Here is a 12,642-nt window from a genome sequence, read left to right as displayed (position 1 = left end):
CCCTTTGTTGTTGTCGTTGATATATACCTTAGTTACAGAACACTTATTTCTGTCTCTCTTTACTTTGCTTGTTTTTCTTTCTTTGTTGTTCGTACGATCGTTAATGTGCATGCCATCAAACGATAATAAATAATTGTCTAAATATGTGAGGGTATCTAATACAAAACGAATTTCAATGTTTTCGACTTTTTCGTTGAATACGGGCACTAAAATTAATTTATTTTGCATCCTTCTATGACGTTAGGGGATATTTAGGGGAAAATTAGACGGCTATAACGTGAATTTTTATATGAATGCCGTAAATGCTATAGAGATTACAACGAGCGGATAAGCGACGAACCTGAAAGTTCCGTGACTTATTATTTAATTATAATTGCAAAATTAAAAGTATTCTTTCTTTGCATAAGAGTATGGTAATTCTATTTAAATATTTTAAACAACAGCTATTGTCTTTAGACATTTGTAGATGAATTGTAGGTATAAGTATACCTGATAATAATAAAATAATAAAAGTGATTTTTATTTTATGACTTTTTCATGGTCATTTGCAAAGTTGGCTGGTACAGGCTTAGATAGATGCATTACTTGAGTGCTAAATTCGAAATTTCCAAAAAATATATCTTCGGATTGACTTGGAATATGAGCGTTTTCGGTGTATTGAGCACAAAATGAGGTCAAAAAAAATGCCCATATGTACCATCAAGTAACGCGTGGTACCGATTATGTACGCCAAAGTCACAGAATGAGGTTATCTTTGTGTAAAACAACAAAAACTAGCGCCTTTTATAACAAGTAAAGGTTTTAAAGGTCGTCAACACGACAACTTGCGGCTAAGGTTCCTCCAGGTTAGGATTATGAGCTTACGGTAGGAAAAGGCAGCACATGTTAATATGTTAGGTTATTTAAAATACTAAAAAGAAACTTAATTTTAATGCGATAAATCAAATATCTTATTATATGGTGTGAAAAGTTTATTTATTTATTCAAAAGTACCTAACAACCTACGCTAGGTTTTGCCCTTCTACACATGGATTTATCAAGTTAGTAATTTTATTATCCCATATGAGTTCTGATTTATCGCATTGGTACAAATTGGGGAACAAATGGAAACTAAATTCTAATTTTCAATTCTAAAAAAAGTAATTTTATTATTAAGTACTATCAAAAATTGTACAACTGTAACAAAAATGTTGAAAAATAAATACTCTGTACCTACAGTATTGATTCACAAATTAGTAAAAAATCATTAAAATGCTATGTTGCCAATTTATTTCGAAACCAGTGAGAAATCATAATTTACATTGTAACTGTAATCAGAAAACTGAAACATTACTGATTCATTCATCTTGTGCAGGATGCTGCGTCCTGTACAACATGCATCTGTTCTATTCCACCAAGACCGTTGGCTCGAACAATTTGTTGAACTGTGGCATTTAATGCTGGTGACAAGGAGTTGGTCCGGCTCATTATATACAGAAATTCTAAGGAAAATTGAATAGGTTGTTAAGATATTAAAGGGTAATGTACATCTATATATAAAATATTTAAAATTATGTAATTAATATCTACCACTCGGTTAGTATGTTACTAGCACTTATTTAAATATCAAGGTTAATAATAACGACAGTTAGTTAGAATTAGAAGTGTATTAAGGTGGTGAAACGGCATACGTTTGGCTACATATGTTCCGTGTCGCCCGTCCGATTCCGATATATTCACGTACCTACCCTAATTCCAAATTACTATCACCTCAGGATATAATTGTGTGATAATTCCGGAATTAACCGACTATCAAAATGTGTATTCAAGGTTAGAAATAACTAAAGGGCCTGCTTTCAATATCTAGAATGTATAGATGGTAGATAATATTGCATTTACCAGTAAATTTTTGTAGATTATAATGTAGTACGAGTTATTTATTCCTACACGACTGTCAATTCAATTTTCGACATAAATATTAAAGAATCATTTCTTTATTTTACCTTTCTCTTTAGTATTATTTATATTGGGTACCTACTGAATTTTACTTTTCAAAAAGTATTTTAAAAAAGTTTTAAATTTAAATTGATTGATACACAAAACGAAATTTACTTATTGTCATTGGTAAAACCTCACACGTAGTTATCAAACATTAATAGCAAAAGTTCTTACAATTACCAGCTCATATACTAAGTAAATCCTTAGATTTACAGCTTCTACAGTATAATACAATAATTATACATTTGTTCTTACCTCTCTTGTTTGAGCTATCTAGGTTGATGCATCTGTAATCAATGGTGTAGTTGACATAATCAATTCCAAGTATTCTAAATATTAACGGATCTCGAACATCGGGGTAAACCAGACTTAAAACACCTTCTCTCCTACTACCCGGTACCCACGTTACTACACCACGTCTGCCAAACCATACACCTGTCGTTAAATTTTTTTGTATGTAAACCATATCCATAGTTACGTTATCTGTTAGGGCAAAATTTACGATTTGGCAATCGGAGTTGACGTATGTGTATATAGGATACCATGACGCGTTATTTCCTGCATACTTAAAAAAAAAGTTGATGAAACAGGCAAATGTCTTGTTTTTTATTTGTAAATAACAATTAACTTACCCCTGAAAAACTGAAATTTTGCACCGCTCTCAAGTTAGTTCTGTCACTACATTGACCTGGTGAAGTGTATTGTGCATAAGTATATGAAATTAATGCAAGAACAACGATCGTTATAAATTGGCGAAACATTTTTACTTCTCTTAACCTGTAACAACCAAAGCAAAATAATCTTATATTTTTCAGGAGGTACATATATCCATATCCATATATCCATATATGTATATATTTATTTCCGATGATCGCGATCGTGNAAACTTTTCATCCTATATAAACAATAATCTTCAGCGTTGGTAAGCTAATATACAAATTGTAAGTTTTATTTAAAACTTTTGAATCGAATAAGTTGAAGCCGTAGTAAAGTTTTAATTATTTTATGTTTCTTAGCCGTCATATTGGATTTAACGTGACCTATATTACTCGAAGGGTTCATACAATCCAACGTCATCTCATATGTCCTTATTTGAAGTACTTGTTTTTGAAGTGAAACTTCTTTACGCACGGTAGGGTAAGTTCGTTTCATGCTAGTTGCTATGTAACGAAATCGTGCAACGGATGTCCCCTATTCTACTCGGCCACTTAGTCGAGTCCGTAGTGGGGATCGCTTGACCCGTGAGCGCGCTTCAATGCAACGTTCGTTACAGGCAACTCCGGCATGTATAGTGTAAAATTTGAATTCATAGTGTACAAATAATATCATTAAACCAATTCCTTAACCCCTATATATCCCGGTATGTTTGTGTGTTTTAAGAAGTTTCACTTCAGTAGCGTGTTGTATAATTACACGTTGTATTTTTTTTATTTTTATAATTTTACCAATATGAGTTGGTTAATGCAAAGATTGATGTGATATAACTCGAAACAATTTTTCGGACTTTTACCGTTAGAGTTTTTTTTTAGGTTTTACCATTGACGATTAGCACCTAAATGTTGGTTTTTGAGATAAAGCAATGTTATAAACTTAATTAGAAATAATTTTTTAACCATTAGAATTATGAAGTAACCTTTTGGCTTTTGAGAAATAAAACGTACAACAAACAGAAATCAAAATATTTTCTCACAAATTATAATACCTAACTAGGTTGACTAAGGTAATCCTTCAATAATTGACCTTAGTACATACTTAGTACTATTNCAAACAATTTTAAATTAATATAAAGATCCGTATCTATATGGTACAACCTTGTCATGATAGTAGGTAGGTATCTAATGATAAGCTAGTTCACTACAGCAATTATCGTTGCGGTGTCAACTTGAGAATTACGTAGTATATCTGTTAATTATGTAACAGAAGTGGTTGTGATTAAATAATTTTATCTAATGATTATTTCACAAAAATACTCGTAATTATATCGACCGGTAGGTAGTTGTAACTGTTACTTTCGAAATTCGGTGACCTTCGGTAATTATCAAACAGTCTGATACCTAGCGAATTTTTCCATTGAATATCGGCACTAAAACTAATTTATTTTGCACCCTTATATGACATTAAGGGCGAATTAGTGCACAGTAACTTAAAGTTTTGTACGAATTCCATAAATATCATGGAGACTACAACGTGCGGTTAAGCGGCGAACCCGACGGTTCGTAACTTCATTATTGTAAGGTTACGGTAGGAAGAGACAACACAAACGAACTGATGGTATCCTAGGTAGCTTAAGGACACATTTTTATAGTCAAATTCGTATTAGTCACTATTTACAGAATTCCAAACCAATCCAAGAAGAAATACAATTTTCGGGTCCTAAAATTCTAAATATGCCGAAGTAGAGGATAAACCTAGCAAGAAATTAAAGGTTAAACTAAAATATTTTATGATCAATATTAATACACGTTATAAGCAAGGGCGGGTTTAAATTGGTTTGCGCCCCAGGCCCGTTTCGAATTGACGCCTTCCTTGTTTTGTAAAGATATCGATTTTGTTTTATAGTCAACTGTAATTATATCCTACATACATCAGTATTGTTCATATGTTATTTTCAAAATGATAAGAGGAAACTGAATTTTAATGTGTCAAATCAAATCTTATAGGGGGTGAGAAGTTACTTATTCATTCAAAAGCAAAAACCGACGGGACGTTCGGCCCTTATTCAGTTTAGTTTTCTTTTTTGATTTGTCACATTGGTATATATGAAATGGAAACTAAATTTTAATTTTCAATTTTAAATAAAATAATTTTATTATTAATGTGAAAATAAATAAAAGTAAAACAAAAATACTGATATGCAAGAAGAGAAAAAGTAGGGAAAGATAGGAGACGAAAAATTAGAAGAAGTGACTGATTTTAGGTATCTAGAAGTCTGATAAGTCAGGACGGAAGGAGTACTAGGGGTATAAAGCTAAGGATAATGCAGGGTCGAACCGCCTTTACTGCTCTCTAACAGTTAATTTAGAAATTGGAAAAAGATTGCTGAGGGTGTATGTTCAGAGCGCGGGGCTATACGGTGTGAAACATGGACGGTGGACCCTGCGGAAAAGAAAAGGTTATAAGCGTTCTAAATGTGGTGTTACAGGCGAATGATGAGGATAACGTAGATAGAGAAGGTTAGAAATGAAGAGGTTCTAGAAAGAATAGAAGAACAGAAGACTCTATGGATGTCAATAAGAAATAGATGGGTTGGTTGGACATCTTTTCATGCATGTTCTAGTCAGAGACATATTAGAGGCAGAAAAGGGAGTTAGAAAGGGTAGAGGTGGATCTAGATTAGATTACTGTTCAAAAATAGTTAAGGATGTGGTTTGTTCTAGTTTTAGGGAAGTGCGAAGATTAACTGAGGATAGGAAAGAGTGGAGGTCTAACCAGTCTTAGGATTGGCGACCTTATGATGATATTGTTTCGCAAATTAGTAGAAAATATTTTGGATGCCATTATTGGTAATGTATTTAAAAACCATTAAGAAATTACATAATAATTCAAATTGCAATGGTAACTTTGATTCAAAAAAACTCATTTATCTTGAGCAGGATACTGGGTCCTGGACAACATGCATCAGTTGTATTTCACCAAGGCCATTAGCTCGAACAATTCGTTGAATTGTAGCATTTAATGCTGGTGACGAGGTGCTCCTCCGGCTCATCACATACAGAAATTCTAATAGAAATTGAATAGTTAATTAATATACGTATTAAAGAGTAAGACGTCTAAATCAAATATTTAAAATTGCAACGTTAACATCTACCACTCGGTTAGTAGGTCAACTAGCACTCATTTAAATAGCAAATTGTGCAGCTACTTCATCTGATGATACCACTTTCTGGAATTAACTGACTATCAAAATGTGTTAAAGATAAAATTTATCTGAATGTGCCTCGCATTGTTTAACACAATGACTTTTATATCTATCTATCTGTCTATCTATCCATAAAAAAATTGTTTGCCTATACGTTAAACAAAAACATTTTTCCAACAGCCGAAACTCAATTTTTTTATTTTATCTCTCTCTTCGATTTTGCTTAATGTTACTAAATTTTATTTCTCAAAAAGCATTTTAAAATAGTTTAAAATTTTCTAGGTAATTTGACTCACAATTATTGTAATTTTTAATTAAAAATTTCTAATTAAATATACTATATATTATATTGAATTATTCCCAAAACCAATTTTACCTAGTTATAGGGTTGTTCGGAAAGTCATTTCGTTTTTTTTTTGTGGAAATGAAAGACAGTTTTCGTATAATAAACAAATACTTTATTAAATTATATATTGACCGTTCTGGTCCAACACCTTTTGCCATCTTTCTGGTAGTAGCATAATTACACGCTCATAAAATTTTTGGTCTTTGCTGGCAAAAAACTGATCGAGGAGGTTTTTGACCTCCTCATTTGAGGTGAAGGTTTTACCGTCTAAAAAATTTTGGACTGACCGGAACAAATAATAATCCGATGGTGCCAGGTCTGGAGAATATGGTGGGTGTAGCATTGTATCCCATTCAAGCTGTAAAAGCTTTTGGCGAGTGACCAAACTTGTGTGAGGTCTCGCGTTGTCTTGGTGAAACACTACACCTTTCCTGTTGATTAGTTCTGACCTTTTCTGTTGAAGTGCATCATTCAGTTTGTCCAGCTGATGACAGTAGACTTCCGAATTAATCGTTGTGTTATCCGGTAAAAGCTCAAAAAAAACGATTCCTTTAAAATCCCACCAAACAGACAGCATCACCTTTTTTTGGTGAATATCGGCTTTGGAAATGGTTTGAGCCGGTTCATCTTTTTTGCTCCATGACCTCTTGCGTTTGACGTTGTTGTATACAACCCATTTTTCGTCCCCAGTGATGATGCGCTTCAAAAACGGATCATTTTCGTGACGTTTGAGAAGCGAATCGCAGACGTCAATGCGGCGACACAGATTTCTCTCTGTGAGAACATGGGGAACCCATACATCGAGCTTCGAGGATAATCCCAGGCCTTTCAAGTGGTCATAAACTGTTGAATTTGATAAATTTAACCTCAATCCGATCTCACGTGTTGTTATTCGCCGGTTCACATCAACTAATGCCTTTATCGCGTCTTTATCAGCTTCAACCGGCCTTCCCGAACGTGGTGCATCTTCGACATCAAAATTGCCGGATCGAAATTTAGCGAACCAGTTCTGGCACTGGCGTACTGTCAACACACCTTCTCCATACACATCAGTCAATTTCTTTCTGGCTTGAACAGCATTTTTACCCTTTCTGTAGTAAAACAGTAAGATATGTCGAAAATGCTGCTTATCGCTCTCCATATTTAAAAGGGCACCAACCAAAAACTACTGCGTAGAATTAATTGGAATTTTTCACACACAAGCCTTGCTATATGAGCTCTCAAAGCATATAAAAATTATACGGCTTAAATGTGAAGTTGGGTGCAAAAGAATACAATTAAATCCTCTGTCGGGAAAAAACGAAATGATATTCCGAGCAACCCTATGTAATCGGTAAAAGACAACATAGTAAATTCTAATGGTAAACGCCCGAACACGATACAATACCATACGCACATTAATAATACAGAATATATACTCTTATTCTTACCCCTTTTGTTTGAACCATCTACATTGATGCATCTGTAATCAATGCTGTAGTTAAGATAATCAATTCCAAGTATTTTAAATACGAATGGATCAGCAACATTAGGGTAAACCAGACTCAGGACGCCTTCTCTTTTATTACCTGGTACCCATGTTTTTACACCACGTCTGCTAAACCATAAACCGGAGGTTGAATTTTTTTGTATGTAAACCATATCTACAGTAACGTTACTCGTTAGAGCAAAGTTTAAGATTTGGCAGTCGGAGTTGATGTTCGATTGTACCATGTACCATGACGCATTATTATTTGCATACTGTAAAAAGGAAATTTTAAATGAAGCAGGTAAACGTTTTGTTTTTAATTTTAAACTAGCGACCCGCCCCAGCTTCGCACACTTAATATACTATTGAATGTCTTTATATACAACATTTACAGCTTTTTTGTCATTAGATAATACAAACCGGCCCCCCGGCCGGTACCGCAGCAAACCGCATGTCCCTGCATTTTAAATCTGTAATATCTTCCAAAATATTCATTTAAATTACATGCTGTAAAGAGCAATATTGATCTATATTAAATGCACAATGTATTTAAAAGTACTTAATTGGATAAGGATTAATGCTGTATTGCTTAAAATCGCTTCGTAAATAAGCCATTATTTCTCGTAAAAAGTAAAGGATAAAAAATGGTTATTGTGGGTTATCCCTAAGAGATAGACATATACCATCCCGGACTTTTTTGTAGACCTTTTTAAGGTGTACAATACTGTAGTATATTATTTTGATCTATCTCGTAGGGTTCAGCCAGCGTTTGCAATGTAAGCGCAAAAAATGTGTTTATTTACGACATCACATTAGAAACCTCTAAAATTATCAGTGTTTCTCTACTATATTATGCATGTATTGTACATATAAACCTTCCTCTTGAATCACTCTATCTATTAAAAAACACCGCATTAAAATCCGTTGCGTAGTTTTAAAGAACTAAGCATACATAGGGACAGACAGCGAGAAGCGACTTTGTTTTATACTATATAGTGATGACAATTAACTTACCCGCTCCAAACTGAAATTTTGCACCGCTCTTAAGTTGGTTCTGTCACTACATTGGCCTGGTGAGGTGTATTGTCCATTAGTATATGAAATTAATGCAAGAACAACAATCGCTATAAATTGGCGAAACATTTTTACTTCTCTTAATTTCTTAACTTCAAAGCAAAATAATCTTTTTCGGAAGGAAACATATGTATGGATATATGTGTGAAGTAAAATTGTTCTTATTGTTCACTAATCCAAAATAGCGGCGTTATCTCCCAATCATTCCATAATCGGTGATGTACATTTTGTTTGTGTTTTTGTTATTATTTCCTTGAAAATATTAGATATGTTGAAGTATTTCCACGTGAAAGTACTCATAGATAGCTTTGCTTTTAATTTTCGAAATTCGGTAATCCTTCCGTTATCATCAAATAGTCTAATAGGGGTTAGGTACTAAGTGAATTTGGATGTTTTCTTAAAAAAAATGATCTATTTTGTATTCCTCTGTAACACACGAATATTATTACGAATACGATATATATCTACGAATGACACAAATCCCACGGGGACTACAACGTGCGGTTAGGCGACGAACCCGGACGGTTCGTGACTTTATTATTTTATTATAATCGCACAAATAAAAACATCATTAATTTTATTTATTCTTTGCATGAGTGTATAATAATTGTATTTAAAGTTACTGTAACAACCGTTATTGTCTTTCGCAGTTTTAATATGCATTTGTAGATAAACGAATTGTAGGTGTAAGTAGTTAATAATTAATATGGTAAGAAAACTGGTCTCTATTTGATGGCTTTTTCTATAACGGTTTACAGAGTCAGCTACTACATGCTTAAATATATGTATTGGCTACTTGCGAAATTCCCAGAAAATATGACTGCACGTCACAGGAACTTCAAACCTAGGATTGGCTAGGAATTTTTAGTTGAGAACGAATCTGGTCATCAGAACTAAATTGTAATACGACAAATGAAATTTTATATGGGGTGAGAAAGTGTTTATTCTTTCAAAACCAACAACCTACGTTCGGTTTTTATTCAAAACTTTTCATCCTATATAAACAATAATCTTCAGCGTTGGTATAAATTGGAGAAGGAATGAAAATTAAGTTTCAATTTTCAATTTTAAATAAAGTAGTTTATTATTACGCACTTTCAAAAATTATAGAAGTAATACAAAAATGATAAAAGATAAATACTATATAGGTACAACATTGTTTCGCACATAAGTAGATAATCTTTGAGATATTACAATTGCTTATTTATTTATAAGTATATTGATAATTTACATTGCAATTGTGATAAAAAAAGAAAACTGACTCAATATTGTTCATTTACATCGATAATAACTTTAATTTAATTGTAATCAATACTCACAAATTTTAACATTTTATTGGTATTAAGATTGCGAGCAGGTTGTTGCGTCCTGTACGACAGTCACCTGTCTTATTCCACCAAGACCGTTAGCCTGAAGAATTTGTTGAATTGTAGCATTTTGTGCTGGTGTTAAACTTCTGCTCCGGCTCATCACATACAGAGATTCTAATAAAATAAAAATTGATTACTTAAGATATTAAAGAGTAACGTACCTAGTCTTAATGAAATATTTAAAATTTTAAGTTAGAATCTGCATACCGCTCGGTTAGTACATATGCTAACTTACACTTAATTAAATATCGAAGTAATAACGAGAATCAATCAGAATAAGAAGTGCGGTGCAACGGCCGATGAAAATTTCTTGTATATTAAAAATACAAGAAACTTCCAATGTTTCTCTTTGATACAATTAATAATAATAGTTGTTACTAAGTAATCTACAATGATAACGCATTGCTTCAAAAGGACGCTGCGTCGGCTGAAGATTACGAAAAATAATTAAAATTACACACGTTTTTGGCTGCTTTTTATTGATTGGATATTCTAAAGGCAAAAGCCCAAAAAATCGACTTACCTCTTTTACTTGAGCTGTCCAGATTGATGCATCTGTAGTCAATGGTATAGTTAACATAATCAATTCCAAGTATTCTAAATATTAATGGATCGACAACGTTGGGGTAAACCAGACTTAGAACCCCTTCTCTATTATTACCCGGTACCCATGTTACTTCTGCTTCCCTGTCAAACCATATACCGGTGGTTAAATTTTTTTGGATGTAAACCATATTCATGGTTACATTATCCGTTAGTTGAAAATAAACGATTTGACAATCGAAGTTGTTGCTGTATGTAATTACGGGATACCATGGCGTATTATTACTTGCATACTGTGAAAAAGAATNAACGTTGGGGTAAACCAGACTTAAAACCCCTTCTCTTCTTCTACCCGGCACCCATGTTACCTCTGCTTCCCTGTCAAACCATATACCGGTGGTTAAATTTTTTTGTATGTAAACCATATTCATGGTCACATTATCCGTTAGTTGAAAATAAACGATTTGACAATCGAAGTTGTTGCTGTATGTAATTACGGGATACCATGGCGTATTATTACTCGCATACTATGAAAAAAAATTGATGAAGCAAATAAAAGTAGTGTCTTTTAATTTTAATTATTATTTATTTATTAAATACGAGCAAAAAACGTTTTATAATTTTCTATAAAAATTAACTTACCCGCGCCAAACTGAAATTTTGCACCGGTCTTAAAGTAGTCCTGTCACTGCATTGGCCTGGTGAAGTGTATTGTGCATAAGTATATGAAATTAATGCAAGAACAACGATCGCTATAAATTGGCGAAACATTTTTAGTTTTTTTTTTTACTTGTAACAGCCAAAGCAAAAGTAAAGTTATAAGTTTTAGGAGGCGTATATATATGGACGGATATTTACGTAAATATGAAGTCAAATTTTTCAGAAAACCAAATTAATTAACCCAAAAATGCGGCGTTATCTCCCGATCTGTCCTTAATCGCTGATAAAATCAGTTATATACCAATTGATTACTACAATAAAATACTGTGCATTTCGTCAATAAATTTTTGTTATGAAATTCTTAATTATACTTTATATTCTGAAGTATTTGCACGCGAAAGTACTCACAAGTACCCACCGTTACTTTCAATTTTGCTTTTTCTAAAAATTCCGAAATTAATTTACTAATTAGTTGCTCAGCATTAACCTGCATTTTTTGTAACAACTTCGTGGAATACTCCTCAATGTTTTTCGTCATTTTTAATGTGGTAGAAGTAAAGTTCTTACGCCAAATTAGGTAATTAAAATTTGATTTTGNAATAAAGTACGGTGCATTTCGTCAATAAATTTTTGTTATGAAATTCTTAATTATATTTTATATGTTGAAGTATTTGCACGCGAAAGTACCCACAAGTACCCACCGTTGCTTTTAATTTTGTTTTTTCAAAAAATTCCGAAATTAATTTACTAATTAGTTGCTCAGCATTAACCTGCATTTTTTGTGATAACTTCGTCGAATACTCGTCACCTTTTTTTCGTCATTTTTAATTCTAACAGAAGTAAATATCTTGCGTCAAATTAGGTAATTAAAAAGTTTCCTTTAGTTTGATACGCTATACAAAAAATGTTTTAAAATAAAATAATAAACTAAAAGCCCAGTACGACATTAGCTGCTCATTCAAAAATTATAAAAAAGGCAATAATTCAGAGAAAGCACCTAATATCTATTACAATATTGAGATTAATAAAAGCATAGTTGTCCCACTGCGTATATTAATAAATTTGCTTAAAAAAAAAATCGGTTGTCTGTAAAGTCGGTTTATTAACGATAGTTGAACGTGACAACGTCATAAGAAAATACTGATGGAATGGTTTCATTTTTCAAAAGAAAATTTTTATTTTATTTGTTTGATAGATATTTTGTATGGATATAGAGAAGGAGGTAAATGGAAATGTATTATTGTATAGCAGCTGTCCACGCGGACGCATCGCTCACTCAAGTAGGAGAGAGACAGATGTCGAACGCGGAGGCCGATTGTGCCTCTTTGTCGCTCGTTCCGCGCTC

The 12,642-nt window shown here is 32.9% G+C and overlaps 3 protein-coding genes across 4 annotated transcripts; all 3 read right to left on the bottom strand.

Moving 5' to 3' along the window:
• Window positions 1-1,246: 1,246 nt before the first annotated feature.
• Window positions 1,247-2,800, bottom strand: LOC108732539. The gene is made up of 3 exons (XM_025978355.1): window positions 2,610-2,800; window positions 2,233-2,542; window positions 1,247-1,481 (listed from the first exon to the last, which is right to left on the bottom strand). Exons 1-3 carry the CDS (start codon window positions 2,736-2,738, stop codon window positions 1,342-1,344), a joined length of 579 nt encoding a protein of 192 aa, XP_025834140.1. The 5' UTR covers window positions 2,739-2,800; the 3' UTR covers window positions 1,247-1,341.
• Window positions 2,801-5,462: 2,662 nt separating this feature from the next.
• On the bottom strand, window positions 5,463-8,911 carry LOC108732496. The gene is made up of 3 exons (XM_018463356.2): window positions 8,665-8,911; window positions 7,613-7,922; window positions 5,463-5,697 (listed from the first exon to the last, which is right to left on the bottom strand). Exons 1-3 carry the CDS (start codon window positions 8,791-8,793, stop codon window positions 5,558-5,560), a joined length of 579 nt encoding a protein of 192 aa, XP_018318858.1. The 5' UTR covers window positions 8,794-8,911; the 3' UTR covers window positions 5,463-5,557.
• Window positions 8,912-9,905: 994 nt separating this feature from the next.
• LOC108732487 lies at window positions 9,906-11,459 on the bottom strand. Of its 2 annotated transcripts, XM_025978350.1 has the most exons (4): window positions 11,280-11,458; window positions 10,961-11,164; window positions 10,618-10,726; window positions 9,906-10,208 (listed from the first exon to the last, which is right to left on the bottom strand). In XM_025978350.1, the coding sequence occupies exons 1-4, from the start codon at window positions 11,406-11,408 to the stop codon at window positions 10,066-10,068; spliced, it is 585 nt and encodes a 194-aa protein (XP_025834135.1). In that variant the 5' UTR covers window positions 11,409-11,458; the 3' UTR covers window positions 9,906-10,065. The 2 variants fall into 2 exon arrangements, with proteins under 2 accessions (XP_025834135.1, XP_018318846.1); XM_018463344.2 differs by lacking the exon at window positions 10,961-11,164 and having other exon boundaries at window positions 10,618-10,930; window positions 11,280-11,459.
• Window positions 11,460-12,642: the final 1,183 nt, after the last annotated feature.

Source organism: Agrilus planipennis, unplaced genomic scaffold (assembly GCF_000699045.2).
Source record: "Agrilus planipennis isolate EAB-ADULT unplaced genomic scaffold, Apla_2.0 scaffold6, whole genome shotgun sequence".
NCBI lineage: Eukaryota > Metazoa > Arthropoda > Insecta > Coleoptera > Buprestidae > Agrilus > Agrilus planipennis.
The sequence above is the reverse complement of the archived record's forward strand: the minus strand, read 5'-3'. Positions and strand labels throughout refer to the sequence as shown.

Coding starts and splice junctions, on each gene's coding strand:
- LOC108732487 (XM_018463344.2), bottom strand. CDS start 11,408: ATGTTTCGCCAATTTATAGCGATCGTTGTTCTTGCATTAATTTCATAT. Junction 10,931..11,279: donor AAAATTTCAGTTTGGCGCGG/GTAAGTTAATTT, acceptor TCTTTTTCACAG/TATGCAAGTAATAATACGCC. Junction 10,209..10,617: donor GGACAGCTCAAGTAAAAGAG/GTAAGTCGATTT, acceptor TTATTTTATTAG/AATCTCTGTATGTGATGAGC.
- LOC108732496 (XM_018463356.2), bottom strand. CDS start 8,793: ATGTTTCGCCAATTTATAGCGATTGTTGTTCTTGCATTAATTTCATAT. Junction 7,923..8,664: donor AAAATTTCAGTTTGGAGCGG/GTAAGTTAATTG, acceptor TCCTTTTTACAG/TATGCAAATAATAATGCGTC. Junction 5,698..7,612: donor AGATGGTTCAAACAAAAGGG/GTAAGAATAAGA, acceptor AATTTCTATTAG/AATTTCTGTATGTGATGAGC.
- LOC108732539 (XM_025978355.1), bottom strand. CDS start 2,738: ATGTTTCGCCAATTTATAACGATCGTTGTTCTTGCATTAATTTCATAT. Junction 2,543..2,609: donor AAAATTTCAGTTTTTCAGGG/GTAAGTTAATTG, acceptor TTTTTTTTTAAG/TATGCAGGAAATAACGCGTC. Junction 1,482..2,232: donor AGATAGCTCAAACAAGAGAG/GTAAGAACAAAT, acceptor AATTTTCCTTAG/AATTTCTGTATATAATGAGC.